At 29.1% G+C, this 25,189-nt stretch overlaps 1 protein-coding gene across 2 annotated transcripts in view; it reads left to right on the forward strand.

The window, feature by feature from the left end:
• The first annotated feature begins 420 nt into the window (after window positions 1-420).
• The window catches only part of LOC111618482 (insulin-like growth factor 2 mRNA-binding protein 1), a 111,177-nt gene continuing 86,408 nt past the window's right edge, over window positions 421-25,189 (forward strand). The window contains exon 1 of one of the 2 annotated variants that reach the window (XM_023360032.1): window positions 421-821. In XM_023360032.1, the coding sequence (XP_023215800.1) occupies window positions 647-821 (175 nt within the window). In that variant the 5' untranslated portion in view covers window positions 421-646. The remainder of the gene's footprint in view (window positions 822-25,189) is intronic. The other variant, XM_023360033.1, reaches the window with a different exon arrangement.

Below are 25,189 nucleotides of genomic sequence, written 5' to 3' on the forward strand. Positions count from 1 at the left end.
TTAAGATTATAATGTTGTATTAAAAGCTGGTAAATTATGGAAAGGAGAGAAAATTAGAAAAAAAATTACAGTGTGTAAGCATTAAAATATCCCAAGTTACGATAAAAATAACATCTTTTTCGATGACAAGATTTTAGCAAACACGTGTAATGAGCCTTAGACTTTGGTCAAAGTGTAAAATGTTATTTGGAATATAACGTATTGCTGTGTAATTGATGTGAAGCGTGGTTAATTGGATTTTTATCTAAAATGATTTTATATAACGATTTACCTGTGGAGAATTCATGTAAAGACGATAGTACGGCATTTATATTAGTGTATGTTTTTAATACGTAGTAAGCGGTGAAATAAATGACGTTTGTGATAAGAATAGACAAAACGGATTGATTAAAGAGAATTTTAATAGAGAATTTATATATTTCCTCATGAACTTGTATATTTCCTCACGGAAAGAGGGATGGGTAGCAGTCACGTGATCGCGCGCGCACGTGGATGAGCGCGAGATCGAGCGAACGAGAGGCGTTCAGACGACCTTTGTCCCTTCAACCCGACGCTGTCACCTCACGTGAACGATTTTTTTTTCTTTTTTCCCTTTTTTTAACGTCCGTTATTGTTGTTTATTTTTTCTCGTTGGTTATTTATAAAGATGACAAAACTTTACATTGGTAATTTGCCGGATGTTAACGAAGTCACTGTCCGAGATTTGTTCCACGAGCACGCGGGAGTTGTGCCCGAGACTGTTCTCGTGAAGAAAGGCGGCTACGCTTTTGTCGAGTGTCCCGACCAAGAATCGGCCGAGAAAGCAATCGAAGTGTTGAATGGTAAGTCTATCTTATACTATCGTTACCTTTTCTATCTACAACTTTATCAATTTAAACCCTTAAACGTTTTAATAAATACGAATATAAATGCCAGTCTATAGCTCGTACTCCGTTTCGTTGTCGGCGACCGGTCGGCCCAAAATGGCGGACGACACCTTTTTTGAAAGAACAATCCGTTTGGCGAACGGCCGGGTCGTTTCGTACCAAGGTTCTTACCCTATTCTTCGGTCATTGATGTTGTTTTCACTCGCAGTTATGTATTAATATCATTCGTAAACTTTTTCTCCTTTTACTTATCGACAAATAGTTTGAGTGTGTTGTGTGATTTGTTATATTTCTTGTCTCATTTACGTTTACGTGTTGAAGTCTGTAAAATCATCATAACGGAATTTTATTAAATTAAAACATTATTGACCGGCTCATTATTATTATTATTTCTTCTCTTTTACGTAATGCGTTGTATTTATAAGTATTTAAAACTCACACGCTTGCTTCCTAACCATTATGAACCTATTGTTAAAAGAATAATAGATGTTAAGTATTTATTTAGTGGTTATACTGATAATGGGAGGGGGAGGGGCTAAAAGCATATTGGGCAAAATTTACTTTCTACCTTCAAAATATACTAATTTTTCACTTAATTCTTAATTCCCTGACTAATTATTCTAAAACTGAGGGACATTAAAACTTTTTATGAACTTGTAATTAGTACCAAATATTGATATGCAATAAAAAAAATAAACAGATTTTAAATATTAAAATATTTATTTATAAATATGTATGCTTTTAAAAATATGTAACTGTCAAATTTGAAAGAATGTATTTTATATTCGGCAATGAATATATGTTAAAATTTTGAGGTATTAAACCTTATTTGAAAACAAACGTGTAAATTAAAACTTTAACCGATATTGTAAAGTATGACAACATTAACAAAAAAAAAAAGCTTGAAAATTTGCCAACTTTTTGAACTCTCATGAGTAAGGTTTATAACTTCTAGTTTTATAAATTCATTGTGTGATTGAAACAAACTGAACATTTGTATAATTTAAGTATTTTCTAATTAGAATTGGAAAAAAATATATATANTTTTTTTTTTTTCCAATTCTAATTAGAAAATACTTAAATTATACAAATGTTCAGTTTGTTTCAATCACACAATGAATTTATAAAACTAGAAGTTATGTTTTTATACTAAACTAAAAGATTAAAATGTGTGCTATAATAGATTTTTCTAATATATAATTTAATAAAATTCATAAATCAAAAGGCATTAATATTTAATATGGATTACAAGCAACAGATTGCTTTATAGAAATACTTTAAATTTTTTTTCTGATAATAGATAAGAATTCAGAATGTCATTTTAGAAAAAGCCTTAAAATTGTAAAAATATTAAAATTAAGACTTGAATGTTAAAGAAAGATGATTATAAAGAAATTTAATAAAATACATGTATATAACAAGAGTTTTTTTTTAAAGAACCATTATATTCATGTAGTGGTAGTTAGGTGCATTGTTAAAAGTTTTAATTTGTTTTTAATAGAAGTTTTTTATTCAGTGATTGATATGATATAAAGTGTTAAATGTAAGATTTTGTGTGTGTGTGTTTGTATATATATAAAACGTAATATGAAGATTCTATGTATCCTTAATTTTTGAAACCATTGTCAGATTTTTGATTCTTAACAAAGCTTCTAAATCTTGTTGAATATGTAATTTGAAAAACTTCATACTACTATATTTACTTCAGATGTTTTAACATCTGAAAAATGCAACAAGAAATTGAAAATGGTTTTAAGGCTTTTTTTAACCAAAATTGTATATTGAAATTTCCATATTGTAGACTTGTAACATCTTAAATTTTAAAATATAAAGCTAATTTTAAGAAACTGTAAATTTTGTAATTTGAGAATTTTATATGAAAATTTAATTTTAAAAATTTTTAAATGAGCGATATTTAAAATTTCTATTATAAATTTACATCTATTGCAGTTTTAATTATAATGTTATACTGTAGATAAATTTTTATGAAACTTTGAGTAAGTAGCTGTCAATCATTTAATATTACATTTAAGTCTAGCTGATTTATTAATAAAAACTGTAATTTGGTTATATTTAATGAAATAAATTAGTATTACTATAACTTTAATTAGTGTTCCAATTGATATAAAAATTTGTGGAAATTTTAAAATTTTAATTTAAATCATTAACAAAATATTTAAGAATAACAATTTCAAATTATTCTTGAAGTTCTGTTGTAGGCACTGTTTTAAAAAAATTATTTAGTATTTTTAAATACATTAACAACTTAATTTAAAATAACTTTAATTGTTAATTTAATAATTAAATTTTTATAGTTTTTTTTTTTACAAAATATTAGTTATTGGTAAAAATATTGAATTTGTCCTACACCTAAATTATTTTGATGTTAATAGTTAGTGCAAATATATAATTATTATATTTTAATTTTAATCATACCCATACCCTATTATCTGAACTCATTCCAAATTCCTACTGCAATGAATGATATTGTGATATTTACATATATAATAATACCAGTATTATAAATTTCTTTGAAGTGTATTTATGAAAAATTTAAGTGATACTAGTAAATATTAAGGTGGGAAGTAGAGTGAAACTGTTCCAGTACCTGTTTTCATTTGTTTTGGTTGTATAGAATATGTTGTGCAACAAACTGAACCTGTGCAGTTTATTGAATTCTATTGCAAAATTTCCATGCAATTTTATAAGCTATAGGTTATTACAGTAAGCTCACTACCTCATTTTATTTTCATTGTTCTGTGTTTATAGTACAGTAATATTTTAATATAAAATATATATCACCATAACATTTTTATGGTGTCTATTGTATAAATGCAATTCATATATAATTTTTATAAGAGATACTACACAAACTTATTACATTACTGCTTAAAAACATCCTTTAATGACCTCATTACATGTTTACAAACTCCAATTACCTTACTAATAATGTTTATCATCACTCTGAAAATATGAATTGATAAGTCAGTAGGTTTTGCAATGTCTTAGTTTTATTTGAGGAAATTAGTTGGGTGTTACTTAGACCAGACACTTTTTCATGAGACATAATGGTAAACACTTTTCAAAATCTGAATTCCTAATAATTGAATCTTTCTTAGAAGTACATACATTAGATTCAGATAACATGATATGGCTATATTTCAGTTAAAAATATTGTAAAATTTAAATATTAATTCAAAGTTTATTAAGTATTTAATCAGTTTTAAATATTTTCTTAGAATTTGAATCTATGATAAATGTATTTACTGTATTAAAAATTTATTGATCATTTAGTAGTTTTTTAACTTTGATCAGATGGACTGAATTTCATGTAATATGTAAATATTGTGATCTATGAATATTTATAATTTCATATTTAAATTCTTAAAATGCTTCTTTTTATTTTTATCTCCATATATTGAGAATAATCAAATACTTTTTAAAATATTAGCAGAGAATGTTGTGTAAGAAAATTTAAAAGTATTAAGTTTTTAAAATTTAAATGCTTTTGTCTTGTCTATATATATATATTATATATTTTTTTTTTTATTTAACAATAATTGATTTAATATGTCAAACATCTGTTTTATCTTTCAAAAATATAGATTTTTCTTTAAGTTGTCAAATTTTATAAGTTTATTATATTTCCAAACATTGTAATATTGTCTAAATAAATCAGTACATTAAATAATGTACTGATTTATAATTATTTAATGTATAAGTGAAAATACATTTAATTTTAAAAAATTGCTGCTTTATATTTGTTTTTACCTGGAGATGATTATAATCATCATCATCATTGAAAGTATTTGTAATTACATTTGTTTTTAAACTCATCATTGTTATTTTAATCTGTTTTTAACACCAAAAAGATGAGTTTTTAAATAGTTAATAGAAACTTAATAGAAACTTTTTTTATTTCTATTAACTATTTATTCAGTTTTTGTTCTCAGAATGAATGTAAAGTTTAATAAAACAGTATAGGCCTAATATTTAAAATTTTTGTAAATACCTTTTTCAAAAACATCTTATAAAAATGAGATGATTTTTACAATGTTGGATTAAAAATAAAATTGTAATGTTATAAATTAGGATGTAAAATGATATCTATATCAATTTGTGGTTTTAATGCTTTGGCAATATTAAATAAACTATTTGCAATGTTTGTCAGGAAGGCAAGCTGGATGATTTATTAGGTGGTTGTAAAATTAAGAAAGATTCCCAAATGTGTATAGTTTTTAGGTCAGAAACAATTACTAAAATAGATGCTATTTCAAGATGGTATATAGTCTTCTATAGCTAGTTCCAATTTTTGTGTGGAAATTGAACATTGGTGTTCTAGGATGTGAGTTGTAAGGTGGTTGTAGAGCCATTGAAAATCTTATGTGGTTTGGGGGCCTCTTTGTACCCCACACCTCTTTGGTTACTCCCTTTTTTTAACAAGTGAAATACATAAAATGTTTTTCATTAATAAAAAGCAGACTTAGAATTTTTTTATTACTAAAAAAAACAACATTAATTTTATAGGGCTAGGAACTGCTTTGGACAGAGAAAAATCCTCAACCCTAAGTAGTTGTACAGTGCCTATGTAGTGTAATGGAGTGCTGATAGGTCATTGGGATAGAGTAGATTTCCAAGCATTTCCATTTCTTAGAGAGTACAGTATCTTACTAAGTCTTAGGCATTATTTATGGTTTGATGGGTAAGATGTATCCATATTTTTTTTTTTAAATAAGGTTGAACTTCAAGAAGTTACACCAAAATATGATGTTGGATTTGTAAAATATTAAGTTCTGGTTTTACAAAAAGTTTGGACACTGGAAATAAAGACTATTTTATTCTGTGACTATACATTCAACTCACTCTTAACAAAATTGGACAGAAGTTCAATTTGTAATAATTTAAGTGTTGTTAGAATGTATGCTTTTTGGGTATGTATGCTAATACCACATTCTTTGTATTTAGGAGGGTAATATGAATTGTGATGAATTAATTTAGGTAGCAAGTCGAATTTATGATAAATGCTGAATTTCAAGTTGTTTTGATGTCTCATAATGGATTTAAAAAGATGTTTTTGTGGTAAATTTTATAGAAGAGTGAATGGGTTTCAGGGGTGATAAAATTCATTTCCTATGCAGTTAAAACTTGTGTATTACATGCAAGAGGAAAACGTGCTGTAAAGGGATATTAAAAGCTATTTTCCAAATTCCTCAGGAATGTTTTTGCTTGGATATAGAAATTGGATGTAGCCTATATAACAAAACTGGAAAAATATGCCAAATATATACAAATACACCTTTTCTTCCAGCAACACTTTTACTGAAACTAATGTTTTCTATCTCGTAGGCCTTTCTGAAATTCACAAACCAAAATAGAATGTTCTTATAACAAACATTTGAATATAAAACACAGTTCAAAAGATGAACTGGAATATCGAACAAAACTAACACTTTTCCAACAAAGCAAGATTTATTTCACAAACATTTTTCTCTCTTTAATAAACCTTCTTCAAACTATGACTATCAGGCTATTGAAACAACTTTAAGTTGTTTAATGTACAGGTATACCTTGCCTTACATCAGTAATTAGTTCCAGGAGAGGCAACTTAAGTCAAATTTTTACTTGTCTCCGAATTTACTTGTCACTAGGCTAAACCACAAATACAGAACTGGGAATGGTTAGTTCCCAGTTCTGTATTTTATTTATAAATGCATTTTTAATAATATATGGTTAATAAGAATCTATTTTAAGCTTACAAACAAATAAATTTTAGTTTTTGATATAGTACAGAAAAAAGTAATCTAAATTTACGAATTCATGTACGTACAGTACAATACTTGTAAATGTACATGTTTACAATTTGGTGATGTTTACAGTACATTGCAGACTCTATTTGTGAATGTGATTTGCTCTAAGACATTATAAAATAAGATGATTTTGTAAGGTTAAATAACAAATACAGTTATTAAAATTATCTTGCAACAAAAATCTCTAGAAAATAAACTAATTTATATTAAATTTACCAATATTGATTGGTGCTGACAACGATGCCAAATGGTAGATATTGGAGCTACCATGGAAAACAATATTGAGCACTTAAAGACCACTAAATAAGACGACAATACAAACACAGATGTTTTCATGTTTTGTTCTCTAGGATTTATGATGATTATATTAACATTTACTGTAAATGTACTGTACATATTTTAATATGATTTTATGTGCTTTAACGCTTTTCTAGTGATATTACGACTTTAATATTTGTGGCGGACAGACATAAAGTCGAATAAAATGACTTAAACTTGATTTTTATTTTTCCATATATTTTTTGACAAACAATGTATAATTGAGAACGATGTATAACTCAAGGTATACCTGTAGTTTCAGTCAGAATAAGGCTTATTAAAGAGAGAAAAATGTTTGAAATAAATCTTGCTTTGCTGGAAAAGTGTTAGTTTTTATTTGATATTCCAGTTCATCTTTTGAACTGTTTTATATTCAAATGTTTGTTATAAGAACATTCTATTTTGGTTTGTGAATTTTAGAAAGGCCTACAAATGAGAATAGAAAACAGTAGTTTCAGTAAGTGTTTCTGGTAGGAAAAGGTCTGTATATATTTGGCTTACAGAAATGCCTAGTGGTGTACACCTTAACATTTTTTTTTATCTGAAAAGTTTCTATTCAATAATCTGTTATATAAAATTTTAAAAACATTCCAGAACACAAATAATAACCTAATTTGTAAATTTATACTAAAATCTACAAATTGTATGTAATCATGAATTCTCAACATTATTTATTATAATTATTTTTATTTCTGCTTAAGCAAAAAATCAAACCTTTAATCCAGCAGGTAGGCAAAAACATTTTTTTCATGTTATAGTACCTGCTGAATTAAGTTTTTGATTTATGTATGTATAAAAAAATAATTGATCAGTTTGTTATTTTTCTGTTATCTGCTTAAGCATGTGAAAAGTTTAACTAATCACAAAATTTTGTTATTCCCTAAAAGTAATTTTAAGGTTGTCAGTTTTTAACAAAGTAAAAGAACTTTGTTTACACAATACAAAAGAACATCTTGTATGAATACCATAATGTTTTTGATTTTTGAAAACTATCTTTAGGTTATGTCAGCATAACATCATATCATTCAAGTAGATATGAAAGTTAAGATTAAACTTTTTCCACAAATTGAATACTATAAATAGGATTTTAAGTTTTATTTGCTCTACAGTTGAATAAATCTTCAAATAATACTTTCATAGAAAAAATTTTATTTTTAAGATGTATCAGTACCATAGTAAATGAATTAGGTAAATATAGTAAGTTCTAATAACTTGTAAGTTAATTACAACAAAAGTTCCATTTATATTTTTGTACTTTTTACCAGTATTCTCATTATAAATATGTAATTATATATTGATAATTACAATATTTCTTAGATTAAAAAATTTTTAATAATACGTCAAACTTTTTGAAAGTGAATGATTTTGTACATTTGTGTCTTATTAAAAACAAAACATAGGTATTGAATGGAATTGGAATGTAGATATTACAAATGTTTGACTGTGTTCAATTTTATCAAATAAATTTCTATATATAACAGTTGCTAAATCCTGAAAAAAAATTTGTAGGAAAATTTCATTATACAGAAATTACACTTTTTTTGTAAATAAAGCATTAAAATAATGTATATAAACTTAATTTTAAATAAGTTTACATTTGTATGTTAAAATACATGTTAGTTTAACTATATTTTCATTTAAAAAAAATTGTAATTATTTGTTGCACAGAACAGTTAAAAAATGTTCTCTGTTCATAATATGCTTCACACTTATTAAGAGCATTGAAACTACTTCAGTTAATCAACTTTTAATGATTGATTAGTCCTTACAATTTTTTAAAAAATTTGTTACATAGAAATTTAACTTAATTATTTAGAAGCAATTTCGTAAAATATTTTTGGCTGAAAGAGCAGTGTATGATGCAAGAATTCGTTATATAGAAGTTTGTAATGTGGCAGTTTGATTTGTATTTTACACAAGTTAAATAACTACAGTGGTGCCTCATATAACGGACGCTGCGAATAACGGACTTTCTGTTTGACCGTTACGTGACTTGAGCAACGGACTTGCTGCAAACAACGGACTTTCCATTCGGCAGTTACGTGAGACGAACAATGGACTTTCTTCGAACAAGTGCAAATGATGTTTCCACTCTTTTGCCGTTGCCAATGACAATTTGCTATTTTTAGGATATATTAGTATTATTAGAATGTATTATTAGTATATCTGAAGTAGAAATGTAATGTAATATATGTTGATGATTTAAATAAACATTAAAATGTAATGTAATACAGTATATGTTGACGATTCAAATAAACGAAATGTAATTGTGTAGATGCCGATGTGGCGGGATGAAAAGAGGTTGTAAAAAATAAACGGAGCGAGAGTAGCTCTTAGAAGTGTTTAGTGATCTTAATTAATAATTATTCGTATCATATAATATGGCAAGTTAAGTCATTTATAATGCATCATGGCTTCTAAAAAAAAACAGAGAGGTGATTTCAATTGAAACAAAGCAAGAAATCATCAGGAGTGAAAGTTGACAAAAACTTTCTTGACGAATGGGGAGAGGTTCAGGAGTTTACCAACACTCATTATCCAAACAGAGCTGAGGCCAACAGGATCAATGATCTCTACGATGACACCTTTGTCCGTCATTTCTGACAGGTGTTAAAGAAGAAAGAGAAACAGACCACCTTGGTCATGTTTTTGAAGAAGCCAGCGGGCAAAAAACAAAGGATGGAACAAGAGAAGTTGACCCTGCAAGTTCCGGTAGCCTCTCCTGTATCTGACTCTGATTAAAAAAACAATAAAAAAAAGACCCACTGCAATGTGTAAAAAGTCTGTATCTGTATGGATGTGTAAAGAAAGTGTTCTTCCACCTCCTCCTCACAACATCTGACAACCCGGCATAATTGGTGTCTGCTCCATTTTCATTTTTTATGGTACAGTACGGTTATTTTATGCTGTGGAACAAATTATATGTTTTAACATGTATTTCTATGGGAAAATGCGTTTCGTATAACAGACGTTTCACTTAACGGACGTGCACCTGGAACGAATTAAGTACATTGTACGAGGCACCACTGTATTTCTAAGTTCTGTTAGAAAAAATTTGTTTGCTGCTAAAATCATTAACTGTCTTAATTTTAGAACTTCAAATTATATTCAGACACATGTAATTATGGATGGAACATAATTTGTCAGATTCATAAATGCATTTAAAAATATGTTGTAATTTTATAAGTAAGCGTAGGCTACTCTCTTACTGATGCTGCTGATTTCGTAATAAATGATAGTCATTCATTATTGGACTATAACTTGGCTAATCTATATATATATATATATAAATGAATGTGTGTCTGTCCTTCATGCATTACCACACCGTTTATCCGATAGCCATGAAACTTTGGGAAGTTGTTTAATACACTCCCGCGAAGGTTTCTGGCATAGTACATTTATCCTATGATAGATGGCGCGAGTGTATACGAGCATTTCATCATGAGTTCAATTGATTTCAAATTGTGAAGACCATTTCCCTCCCTCCAAAAAATATCTCTATATATGCATTTGTGAACTGTTATTTACGATATTTGTAATAATTTTTGTTTAATCACTTTATTTCAACTATTTTTTGCTAATTATGTATTCGCTCAAACTTTGTTAAAACCTTAACTGTATCCTGAACAATAACCGAAGTTGTAGGAGGAAATTTGCCTATTTTACCGATCTAGGGATCACCCCCCCTTTTCCAAATTTTAATATAAACTCAAAATAATTTAAAAAGACAAATTACAATAAAATGGTTTATTATTCAACTATCAGAAATTTCACAACATGCCAAGGAAGAGAAGGAGCAATTAAATAATTAAAATTGTAAAGGATTAAAAAATATATATAAAAATGGGGAATATCGCACTTCTGACAATCGCTGAAAGTGTGTGTGCTAGATTTGGACAATCCGTGCTTATCACATGGACAACTGTATGTGGCCAGCGCACGCGTCAGAAAACCTTCTGATTTATTCATGTACGCACCAGACGAAAAAACAAAACATATCGTGTATCCACAAGCACCCCAATAAATAAATAGAATTGAAACGACACTTTGAAATGTTTTCCCAATGAAAATTAATAATAATAATATAATAATAATAATTTTCAATAAAAATGATAAAATGTAAATTGAATTTTATTGTAACGAGTTTGCTTGAATTTCGTTTCTTCTGAGATTGCAGCAATGCGCGACGGGTAAGCTAGTTAAATATATAGATAGTACATAATTTCATTAAAGCTAGGCAATTGTCTCCATCTTTGTATTAAATTTAATAGAATTAACTTAAAATATTTTGTTACACGAGTTACAGGTTTGAATCTCACTCCAGATTGACTATTTCTTCCAGAATATTCTAAATTGAAATTATTAAATTTAATACAAAATGGCAACTTAATTGCCTATTTTTAGTCCAAATTTAACATATCATGTGTGTATTTACTTCACCAAGTTATAGCCTGACTAATGAATCTGGCTTTATCACTGGATTATTGATATAATTTGAGCTTAGTTTTAAATGATTCATAATAAAAATTCCTCACCCAATTTAATTAATGCCAAATGATCTATATTTTTGGACTACATTAATGATTAGTTTTTACTTAATTTGATTAGATGTAGATGAATTTGCCTTCCCCTAGTCAAAGTGATTGTTAAGTAATTATTAACATAGCCCAAAAGTAGTATGATAATTTGGTAAATTGTTTTGCATTAATTGATGATTCATAATTTCAGCCAAACAATCTTAGAAAAATTTATGAAAGCAGTATTTTGAACATACCTTTTGAAAGCTGGAATTTTTCCATGTAAACTGCCTATGCTGCCTGAATGTCCATAAAATGTAATTTCCTACTTCAAATATTGTTATACTGGGTAATTCACTCTGGACTGAACACTAATGTGGAATATCTCCATATAAAATGAAAAGATGAGCATGAAACATGACACAAAAAAACAGTCAACCAAGCTATGTTTACATTACAAGCTAAAAGTTGACTGTGCACTCATGAAGTATTGAACAGAGTAAGTGTTCAGTCCTTAGTGAATTTTTTTCCATGTTCTGGTTTTAACTACTAGTTGTTATATGACAAAAACATTTAATACATGGAAATGTTTTGTCCTTAGGTTATGAATTACTAACCTAACATTTGAATTAGATCAGTAATTCATATTTTTTGTTTTACTAACAAGGAGACTCTACAGCTTTGGGGAAATGGATTTTGATGAACTTTGGTGTAGAGGTAGTACACCATGTGAGTGTACTACCTGTAAAATAATAAAGTGCAAAAGTCAAATATAATTGATAAAAATTAACTTTAAAGTTTTCTTTAGCACTTTATATATCAGGGGTGGCCAAGCTTCTTGATAGTCCGAGCCATTTTTCAAAATGTGAAATTTTTCGCAAGCCGCAATTAAATACGTATTAAAAAGGTATGCAAAAAATTCCAGAATTATATCCATAGCAAAAGTGATACAAATTGTTTCTTCCAGAGCACAATGTCAGCTGTCCATTGCAATGACAGTTTACAAATTCAAAATCGGTCTGGAGTCGGTCGATAATGGACGATTACGCCACTGTTTATGTTCGTTCGCGCAGTTTTCCATGAGGAAATGAAATTTGTTACAACGTTGCACTTAATCTTTCATATTTGTTGTTAGTGATTTAAAAGACATTTTGAAACACATACGGAACAATAATAATTTTTTTAAATATAACAACACAAAAATGAAAAGGGAACTCGGGTACATTTATCGAGAGCCACAAATAATCATTCAAAGAGCCGCAGGTTGGCCACCCCTGTTATATATGTTACGTGTACTTCCGCTTGAGCGTGCTGTGGCGTGAGTGGTAACGCTCCTGATTTGTATGCTTGCATGCTCGGGTTTGATTCTCTTGTGTATACCTTTTTTTATTCATAAATACTTATAATGTATTTATTTATTTACTCATTTATTATTTATTATTTATTGATTTTTTGGTATTTTTTTACTATTTATTTAATTTCTACTATTTCAAGTTTAATATTTTTACTTTGAAAACCCACCTTTTTCAAGTTGAAGGAGCTACCTATGCTGGGTTTGAACATGGGTCTTTTTCATTCACTCTTTAACAGTTCATTTCTGAATTTTGACACAAATGGATGTATTTGTGCTGTAAAATTTATTTTGAAAAATTATTTTATAATTAAAAAAATGTCATTAAGCAAAGCAAGTTCTTCATGTTGTGATGAAAAAACTGTTGATGATAACTCTATACAGTGATGTATCAAAGCAGCGACTAAAAGATGTAGTAGTGTATTATGATAGTTTACTTTAAGAAAATAATTTAATTGCAACATCATCTTTTGATACTCTCTCTGAAGATGCTATGCTGATGCACAAAATTATACAATAATACATTGTATGTGTTGAATGAAAAAAACTTTATAATTTATGACGAATTGATTTATGCCCAAGAAGAGTGTACAGAAGGAAATTTCAAAGCAGTTAAAGATGACTCATCTGATGACTGCACCTGATGAAAAAAAATATAGAATGAAGGAAGATATTTCAAAGTAGCAAAAGCCCAGCCTATGTGGAAACTGCAAACATTACAAAAAAACGGATATAGTCATTTGAAAATAATGGATAATTTAAAATTATGGGAAAAAGATGTCGAATGTGGTGGAATTATTTTTGATAAATATCATTTGATTGATTCTTAGACGTATGACTGCTTTGTCGAAATGAGACAAAATTATAAACAAGTGACCACAAGAAATTTACAGCAGTGGGCTTTAGCTGCTGCTAGTCAGTTTCCTTGATTTGCAATTTAAAGCTCAAACCATTGGGTGGATAAATTCAAACGAAGACGTTCACATTTGTCAACGAAAAATTACGAAATTTGTATTACAAAAAGAAGCATGTATAGTACCATGGAAGATATCTTAGCCTCTGCAGAAACGTTTCATATTCAAAAAAAATGATTGATATCAAACTTTGCTGGTGACTTCATCGTCAATACAGATCATCACGTATATAAAATTTTTAACTATAAACCAAGTACTTTATATTCCATTGTTACATTTTCAGGATGTCAATAACAATCAAATTTCACCAGAACATTAACAGAAAGGAAGTAAAAGGCATGAACAAGGTTTCACACACACATACAGCACAATATGGTATAACATTATCCATAAAATTATTACCATATGTTTATATTTGTTTACAAGAGCCTGCAGGTAATTTTGGGCCAAGAATAAAGAGGAATGTGGAAGATTATATATAAAAAAAATATACAAATATTACTGTCACGTCATCAAAATCAGGAAAATGAACCACTGATCTCTATACTAATTTCCTGATAAAATGTTTGATAACATATGGATACCATATGTTCAGAAGAATAAATTTCTTTTACTTATTGACTCATAGACAGGACAAACAAAAGCAGAATTGTATGATGAAGTATTCCAAGATGACGAAAAAATGCCTACATGCACAATTAAAATTATACTACCAAAATGTACTGTTAGTTCAACCATGCGATGTCTAATGAAATTTTTTATTTGTCTATAAAAATAAATGATTACAAAATAACGCTGAACTACTGGACAAAAATTATGAAATTCATTCTCGAAAGGATTGCCTGAAAATACATTCAATTATCAGCACCAATATTTTGTGACATGATAAAATATGCTTGGTATGCCAGTGGACTCGGTTATATAAGAAAGTTTTTACAAATGTAAATGAAGCGTGTTTCTCATCAGGCTGTTTACATATACCTTGCAATTGGAAAAACGCAGCATTTATTTGTTGTTCTTGGTATAGACAATTTTTGTTTTGAATGTTTTTACCATAAGTATCATTCTGGATCATGTACATCTGACAATGGTATGTAATTATATAATATTGCTTCAATAAATTAAGTTCGTTTTTCTCAATTATATTTGAGTTTTGCACTTTAGTATTTTACAGGTAGTACACCACTACATCAAAGATCATCAAAATCCATTTCCCCAAAGCCATAGTGTCTCCTTGTAAGATAAGTTATATGAATTATCTGTTTTTAAAATTTAAAAATAGCATTTACAGAATGTTTATAATAAAAATTTTCCAAATTTTAGAAAAATAATTTTTTTTAATTGTAATTTGATTTGAACTTGAAATGAAATCTGGATGCTTAAAATTTAAAAATAGCATTTACAGAATGTTTATAATAAAAATTTTCCAAATTTTAGAAAAATAATTTTTTTTAATTGTCTTGAATTTACAGTAAATATACTGTAAATTTATTCATTATAGAAATATATTGAAGATGATGCTTATGCTCCAATTGTGCTATGTTTTGATTACTTATGGTGGTTTGAAGTATACAAATCCCACGAATTTCGAAAGTGAGTATGAAGTTCTTTATTGTCTGAGCAATAAATACTATTACGGACTTGCTTTCCCCGAAGTGATGAAATTATGCTAGCAATGGGCTTATTGATAAGCATTTATAAACATTATCTTCCTAACTACAGATCTCGAGGATAGGACAGTGCAGGTGGTATGACGTTATCATATTGCTCTGTGGCTTCCGAGTTTTAATCTTTAAATGATACTTTCAAATGCTGATACTTTCTACAATATAATTACTGTCAACGGACATTTATTAAACGGTTTTTTCAGTAAATTTAATAAAAAAATATCTATATTTTCAGGAGAATTGCCAAGTAGAATCATTCAAAAAGGATTTATTGTAAAAGCCTACGTCGAAGAAGCGTTGTACTTAGATACTCAAATTACTTTCTTCTACACGTTTGGAATTCGTCGATTTGCATTCAGTGAACTTTTGACAAATTCTTCTAGCGTTAACATCGAAGAAACCTTCATACAAGTAGTAAGCAAACTTCTTTACAATGTAATTATCGTAAAATGTCTGAAATTTGTATTTTCATTGCTGAATTTTTACGTAATTTAAATATTTTAAATTTATAAAAATGCGGGGTAATTATAATTTACGTATTCAACGTTGTTGGAGTNATAAAGAGGTAATGTTTGTAAGTATGTAAGTAAGTTTGTATGCAGCAGGTAATCTCCGTAACTACTCATTCAATTTCAAAAATTCTTTCACTAATATTTAGAATGGAACTTCAGGGTGGACGTAGGCTGTATATTATTCTGTTAAACATTCGTATAAATTAAGATATAATCTAGGTTAAGGCTTTTATGTCCAACAGATGGTGCTACGAGTATGACGCCCTAAGTTTGCTTTTCTGTGAAAATGAACTAAAGCAGACCATCTTCTATCTATTTATATAAATAAAAATGTAATGTTCGTTTGTTTCTACTGATTCCATTGAAATTTTGACACAACGCTGCATTCGAATACGCACATGTTTTTATATAATGTGTGTGTCGAAATTCAACCCCACTGAAGGGAGATGGTTAGGATTAAGGCTTACGGTAAAGAACTCTGCTTCTATTTATACTATTTTAGATGCGGGTTTTTGTGTTTTTGGTTGCATTTTAATGGGGTACGTCAAGAGAATGTACACTAAGAAGAAATTTTTCGAAAAATCCCCCCCCCACAGGGGAAGTGTTATACATTTATAAATGGATACATGTTGAGCCTCAACAATGCGTGGCGGGGTCTGCTAGTATCAGATATATTGGACATCAGTTTAAAAATTTGCTAATTGGATAAGTTTATTGGTTGCATAATATTGGGTGATTCTGATAACTATCTGATAGTCAAGGATTTTGCCAGAAATTTGAGTATGGATTGTCCATATGGCTGATGGCTTGAGTAGATCTAGCATAGATTTGTAGGCAATTGTAAAACACAATAGTCCACAATCACTAGCAGCAGAATGCCATGTGCAACCCGTATATGACCAGTAGTAAATTACACATGACAATGCTAGAAAAAAGGCTGTACAAAACAAATATTGAATTTTACTACTATTACTTGGCATGAGTATAATACTAAAACTATATGAATTTTATTTATTTTACCCTTGTGGCTGTTCATGTAGCTTAGTATTTGAGTCTGTTTTTCTGTTTCTGTGATCAACTGCTTGTAAATTTTTTTTTTTAACTTGAGTTTGGTGGCAATGGTGACTAGCAGAAAGTGAGCATGGAAGAGTGTTAATGTTGGAAATCTGCCCCCTTGCTATCCTGTGTGGCTTAATCTAATTTATTTACAGGTAGTAATAAAAAAAATTGGAGACATCTTGAAGCCTAAGATATTACTTTCAACCGGCATTTTATGTAATTAGGTATTTAATTGCTTTAGGCGCTTGCTTTCAGGTAAAAATGAAAATATTGAAAATATAATTGGGATGATTTAGATCAGAGTTTGGGTTCTCTAAGAATTTAAAAATGTAATTAACTTTGCACATTTTTTATTGGAAAATTTTATATTCTAAAGTTTTTACCTCTGAATGAATCTTTGTTAAAATACTTTTTATAGTCAAGAAAAGATTCAAAATAACAGTTTAATTTACATTAGAGCATCGATTATCCAACCCCCAATTAACCGTCACATCGGGAACCGACCGTTCTAGTTGGCAAATTCAAATGTCCGCTAGTGATGTGGCGCTACAATATTTGGCTATGTCTTGGCTACTTTAATAGTATTTTTGTGTGTTTTAGCTGGCAACATGGCTTGACCATGAAAGGGAGCCAGTATTTAAACAAGGCTTAATTTTCTAATTTTTAACGATACAATAGTGACAGTTATTATTTAAAAAATTTTTTTTTAGGCTTAACATCGATGAAAATTCAATGTGAAGTAGGTTAATAGCAATATACTAATATACTAATTACATGAGATATACTAATATACTATACTAATAATGTATTTTTTCATATTTTTCGGTTATCCGTTTTTTTCAGTTATCCGACCAACCCCAGTCCCCAATTGAGTCGGATAATCGATGCTCTACTGTATTAAGATAGACAAATAGAAAAATAAAAATTATATTTTAGAGTGATTGATGTATAAATTCTCAGAAAGCACTTGAAACTTTAATTGCAATTCTGGTCAATTATAAAAAATGTTTTGAGCCAAATTTTTTTGTTTGTTTATTATTTAAAAAAAAAAGAGGTAAGTCTAGTAATAAAGAAAAAAGCTTGTGTAATAGGTATATTGTTTAGGAAGGATTTTTTACATTAAATTCTATCAAATAACAGGTTATAATGTGGAAGCAAATATTTATCTTCACAAACAAGTATAGAAGAATGATTTAATATTCGAATTGTTTCTATAATTTTAAATCATTTTCTTCTTTAATTCTATTTACCACATTATTGTCTTTCTTTATTACTAGGTAAAATATGAAAATACACAATTATTATGATGATAATGAGTATGGCTATTCACTGCTCAACTTTGTTGTTTTTTAAGAAAATGTGCTCACTGCGAGTATATTTGTATTAATGAGTTTGCTTTATTTTCACCCATACATCCACATACATTAAAACTTCATGTATTGCTTTTAAAATGATGTAACATCAAGATCAATGTAATTTTTGGTTTTATGTAATTGGAATAAAATGTTTATACTATAGGCTAGGGATTGTATACCGATTTACCAGTTAACCAATAAATTGACAAAAAACATTCGGTAAACTTACCGGTAAATTTCAAAAATTTACCGGTAATTTACCGGTAAACCGGTATTTTAATTTTCATTTACCGAATTACCGGTAAATGAAAAAGTCGGTAAATTTACAATCCCTAGTTCTGGGTGNAAGGAAGAAAAAGGAAATCATACCTTCTGTAGTTACGTCAAAAGCTTGGCAGGAATATTATGAAAATAAGGAAAAGAAGAAAATAGTGGAACTAGAACTGAAAAGGGAGAGAGCTTTGGCAAGACAGAGAAAGAAGGAAGAACAGACTGCTGAGAATAAAAGGAAAGCTGAAGAGAAAGCTATGAAAATGAAAATGAAGACTACAAAGCAACGAAAGAAGAAAATGAGAAAGGAAGAGACATCATCAGAAGATGAAGGTTCTTGGATTCCCTCGGATGGTAGTAGTACAAATGATGTTACGTTAGATGTAGAAGACACTATGGAAGATGAAGAAAAAGAAGACGACATTATGCTGTTTCAGGAAAATATTGAACCCCCTTCAAACAAAACTATTGGACCAAGTTCAGCAATTAAGGAATCGAAAGATACAGAAGAAAGGGGAGAAANGGAAATCAAAATTACTTATATTTTTTATCACCTTAATTTTATTTTTCAGGAAAAAAATTTACTGGTAAACCGGTATTTTAGTTTTCATTTACCGAATTACCGGTAAATGAAAAAGTCTGTAAATTTACAATCCCCGACTGTAGGCATCTATTTAAATATAAAGATGACAAAATTCTTAATTTCAAAAAGTTTAATATAAATACTGTATTATACAAAGAAAATTTTATTTTTTATGCCTGCTACAAAATGATGAATGGGTGGATATGTCCATCAAATCTAAATGTTTACTTATACAGTATTCAGAAACAATGTTTAACAGTTACATCAAAATACTACATGTAGTATATGCAAGTTTTTCTAGATATAAAATTTCAGTCAATAATTTGTAGTAATAACTCATAATTTTTAGGTAATTCTATATTTTGTTAGTAAAATGGATTTTTAGATAAAGCAATGCATTTGAGTTAATTTTTGAGGTAGTTTTCTCTAATTACAGTTGAGCCTGTCTATCTTGAATCTCATTAGAATGAGAGAAAATTTAAGATAGTTTCCTACATAATACAGTAGACCCCCTATAACACTGTAGATAATTTCGTGTTATATGAATTCCATGTTGTACGAGTCACTTAGATTTTACAAATACGTGTGCCAGGCTGTGAACGGCTCTCATATTTGTAAAATCTAAGTGACTCGTACAACATGGAATTCATATAACACGGAATTATCTACAGTGTTATAGGGGGTCTACTGTAAATAGTAATAAGTTTGGTAAGTATTGTATTACTAATATAAAAGCAGTCATCTGTGTGTTTGTTTGTATGTGTGAATTCCTTAGAACTCCTGTCATTTTTGTCCATTCCAGATGAAATTTTGGTTATATTCATTTTATGTTCTGACAAAGCATAGACTACTAATTTTGTGGAAATATTAGCTATAGAATAAATTTTTTATCGATTTCAGATCAATGATTGCACTACATTGCAGTGACCACATGATGCTCAAAGAGGGACTTTTCCTTTACTTACATTTTTAAATATTTTGGAAAATGATGTAAATCTACTTCATTAAATTTAAACTTTAAAAAAAGATAGCCTCATCAGGTCACTTCTGTACAAATTTTAAAAAAGTCTTTCCATAATGACCACGTGACAGTCTATTATCCAGTTGGAAGTAATGATCTAACAAGCCCGTTATTTAGAAAGTGTTATTGCTCATCTAACTAATGTACTGTACATACAATTCATCTTTGTTTTATCAACATGAAATTAAGAAATGGCTTTGTCAAGAGCTGCAGAAACGTGATCACAACATCAATCATCAAAACATTGTTAAGGTCTCTCTTACTAAATGAAGACTGCAAGGAAATCTTTTAAAAGACAATAATGTGTTTATTCAGAATGTATGTGTATAAAAAAATTTTAATGTAAAGGCCATGATCTGTTTTGTAAGTGAATTTTCTAATTTCTATTTTGTCTACTCTAGGTGAAATTTTGTTTTGTTGCTCTTTATTACAGCAGATAGTATAAACTAATTAATTTGTAGAAATATTAACAAATTATGTTGAATTTCTTGAAATCTCTACTCTTCTCATTCTTCAATCTTTACTTTTTCATAAAAAGTATTCAATCATATTTGATGGAAATTTCTACTTATACAATAGCAAGTACAGTACATATCTGTATAAGGTATAAATAAATATATTTTTGGCATACCTTAACAAAGTTTGTCAAAATTTGATGCTTGATGTTCTTCAACCAATAAGATGCAAGTCAAACTCATAGCTGATCAGATAAAAACAGCATTAATTACAACTGCAAGAGATTAATTGTACTGCAAGAGATGTTTCTCAGCTACAGTTTATGCTATCAAAATGTAGTTGCTAAGCTTTGAATTTGTAATTGACACTTCAGTCCATATTTTGAAAGAGAGTCTTTGGGAGAAAAAATTTGAGATAAACATGAAAAAAAAGATAGAAAATGTAAGGAAAAAATTTTTGAGATAGAGATTTTCAAGATAAACACATTTGAGATGAAGTTCACCAACCTTATGTAGGGTTTGCACATAAGTGAGAAAGCTGTTACTTGCAAAGCCTACATAAGATTGGTGAACTTTATATTAATACCTTGTTGTTACAAGATCAATTTATGTTTGAGATACAGGTTCAACTGTGTATTAAAAATGAGTCAACAGAAAATTTAACTAAACTGTTCTTAATAGCAAATGTTTACTATATATTACTCAATTAAATTTTGTGTATTTAAAAACTTATAAATTTAATTACACCAATACATTATATTAAGACTAGCTACTAATGTTAATTTCACAAATATTTCATGTAAAGTGTGTGTTTTTGTAAAACTGGCTGTTTGATACAGTATTGTTTTCTCTGTATACTTCTAAATTGAAAAATCACTGTTTATCATTAAAATTAATAAACAGTCGCAATACAACTACTAAATTTGTAACTTCTAAATCAGTTTGATTGTTGGTATTTATCTGTTAATGATTTTCATATACCTGCTTTATACTGTGTGTTGATTTTCAAGGTTGCATAGCATATTGTAGATTCACATCAGACATGAAATAAAACGCTAATCAAAAATTCAAAGTTAAAATGATTTTTTTCTAGATTACTATAAATAATTTGGTTGTTATTATTACATTGCATTTATTAAGACTTTATGAATTAAAATTTAAGGGAATATAATTTACAGTATAGGTATTCTTCATCCAACATGGTTCAAAAATTGGAGAAATCCCCTGTACAACACAGTTTTACTCTAATACAGTTTGAGTTGGGAAATTCTCTATAAAATTTCACAATTTTTATAAGTGTGAACTTTGTTATTCAATATTTTTTTTTTATTCAAGTAAGCATGTGTATCAATTTGCCCATGGATTTCAGAATATTAAATAGTACAATTTTTTTTCTTGTCTTAGCTTTCCTATCAACTAGGTGTCATTGTCATTGCTTTCAGACTTCAGCCGTTAAGACCTATTGCTGTGTTTTGCTTTTTACAGATTAATTTTTGTTAAATACAAAGATTAATCTGTAAAAAGCAAAACACAAACAAATCATTTAGTAAAATCTATTTAAACATATTTAGGCAAATGTTATTAACCTTGTTAACTATGGGTAAGCAATCATTTGTAAAATGATGAACGAAATAAGGTGGTATCTCAGTACTTGACTGAACAAACACTACTTGCTAGAACAAATTTTCGATTAATAACATATTTTTATTTCATCCATTAAAAAAATTTTATGTTAAAAATATAAAAATGTTACTGATATTTCTGATCAAAATCAATAAAAAAGCTCAGATGATGATACTTTGTAAAAAACAAAAAATGTCTTCATTTAACTGATATAGATATTAATGTCTAATACAATACAGTAGACCCCCCTATAACGTGGGTTCATATAATAAGATTTGTATATTGCGGCGAAAAATTGCGACCATATTCGTATAAAGACGCTAAAAGAGACTCGTAAAATGCAGTAAAATTGGTCGAATCTGGACCAATAGTGGACGAGCAGCCGAACTACTTGCTACAGAGAGTTTAGGCTGGTAAGTTGAGTTTACTATCGTCTGTACAATATATAGGACTAAATTAGGTACTGTAAGTCTAATACAGTACTGTAATTTTATGCATTTCTTGTGAAAAAACATTTCTTATTCAACGGCCATAAAAATTATTTCTATTAATGATGTCTCCAAAGTTCAACGAATTTTTTGAAGAAAGATAACTTATCAGAAAATGCGCCTGCTGTTTGGTGCGCTGCTCCGCGATGAAAACAAGCTTAAGCAATGGCGTCGTCGAATGGTGCCTATTCAGTAAGTAATCCTACAATTTTTTGTTTATAGCATAGTTTATACAGATTATTCCCAAAAAATTACACGTGTTTTGGAAATGTTGAGTGAAATTAGTCTAGAATTGATTAATTTCATGGAAGAAAACCTTTCAAACAGCTATAGTCTGTAAACTGCACATGTCAGGCTGTGATTGGCTCATGTATTTAAGGATTCCTACAACGCGAAATTCTTATAAAGCAGAACGTATGTACTGCGTTATAGGGGGTCGACTGTACTTTTAATTGTGTTGTTAGGTAATTATTGATTGGAAATAAATTATTTGATTGCTTTAATAACCATATTTCTCTAAAAATGTACTTTTTTGTTAACTTCTGGAACGTAACTCTATATTTTGCATTAGTCCTTTGTTTTGTATGGGACAGATTTGCATAACATATCACTTTTTCAGAACATATTACTGTGTTATAGGAAGGATACCTGTATATTTTTGTGTGTTTACTTTTATCCACATTGAAATCTTTTTATGAAAAGGTATATTTCAATTTTCCATCACTGAAATTTTTTTAAATAAGTTACTCGTGCATTTTTATTATCTTGTTCTATTTTAATTACCCTTTCATTCAACTTACAATATACTTTTATTTTCTATATTTTTGCAAAGTTCCAAATAGCATAAATAAACACTAACCACAAATTAACCCTAGATTACTATTTAAATGCCATCATAATTAAGGTAAACGCACCGGTAGTGGACACTGTGTTAGTAGTGGACACTTTGAACTTCAAATATGAGTAATAAGGTTGTTGATGGCTTCACTGTTCAAACATACAAATCATTCAGTAGACAGAACCCTCTAGTGGTGGTAACTCGCACTGATCCTTTTCTAATGCATCATAGGATGTTTTCCCGCGCTCATTAGTGATGGCATTCCTGCTAATATAAGACGACAAGTGAGTCTGCTGTCTGTTTCCTTAAGGTCTAGGTAATTTAAATCATGCTTGCTGTATTAACAGTTAGTTTCACGGAAGTTTTTTGGGGATATACTATTAATATGAGCTTCGTTGGTATGTTTTAAGACCTTCCTGATAGTATTTTTATTTTCCAAGTCAATTGAATGAGATGTCCACTAATGAAACAAAAATATCGTATATTTTTAGTAGTGGACAAGAGGTGGCCACAACTAGTGAAAATGAACTTTTCACTTTTAATCAGTATCAAGTCAAAAATTAAATCACCTAATGTTAAGTAACATACAGTATTGATTCAAGCATTTTTTGGTTACTCTGTCTAGTCATGGACAGGGGGTGTTCACTATTAAACCGTGAATGTCCGTTTATTGAAATGAGGTGTTTCAATAGTGGACAAAACATGGTTTGGTGCCATGGGATCCTACAGCACCCGGTATGCTAAGTAGGAAAATAATGTGCAAGAAGAAGTCAGACAGTACTCTCACGAAAAGTGATGTAAGAGTTGGTTTTGAAACATTAAAAATATACATGGGACCTGAGAAAGTGGGGTTATTTGAGACTGTAGTTTCTTTTGAAGATGTTGAGGCTACAGACAAGTCCCTGTTCAATTTATGGCACCAGATGAAGACAGACATCATGAATCAAGTAACAGCTGGAAACAACAGCAAATCCTTCAACAATAATGAATCAGAACATGAAGATTCGACGGTTGAAACTTCAAATCAATCGCAACCATGAGATAAATGATGTCAGTAACACCAGTGCATTCAGTGATTCATATATTCATGATATTCATAATGACTACCACTATCAAAATGAAAGACCTAGTACTTCAAACACTGGCAATACCATTGTTGCCACAAGTACACACAATAGCCGCAATAACAGTCAGATCTCTGAAACAGTACCTAGTCCTTTCAAAAGGTCACTTCTCTGGCCAGAACCCAGGGAAATCACTAACAAAAGGAAGAAAAAGGAAATCATACCTTCTGTAGTTACGTCAAAAGCTTGGCAGGAATATTATGAAAATAAGGAAAAGAAGAAAATAGTGGAACTAGAACTGAAAAGGGAGAGAGCTTTGGCAAGACAGAGAAAGAAGGAAGAACAGACTGCTGAGAATAAAAGGAAAGCTGAAGAGAAAGCTATGAAAATGAAAATGAAGACTACAAAGCAACGAAAGAAGAAAATGAGAAAGGAAGAGACATCATCAGAAGATGAAGGTTCTTGGATTCCCTCGGATGGT

The sequence above is a fragment of the Centruroides sculpturatus genome, unplaced genomic scaffold (assembly GCF_000671375.1).
Source record: "Centruroides sculpturatus isolate CEXI.00-Female unplaced genomic scaffold, Cexi_2.0 scaffold5, whole genome shotgun sequence".
Classification (NCBI taxonomy): Eukaryota; Metazoa; Arthropoda; class Arachnida; order Scorpiones; family Buthidae; genus Centruroides; species Centruroides sculpturatus.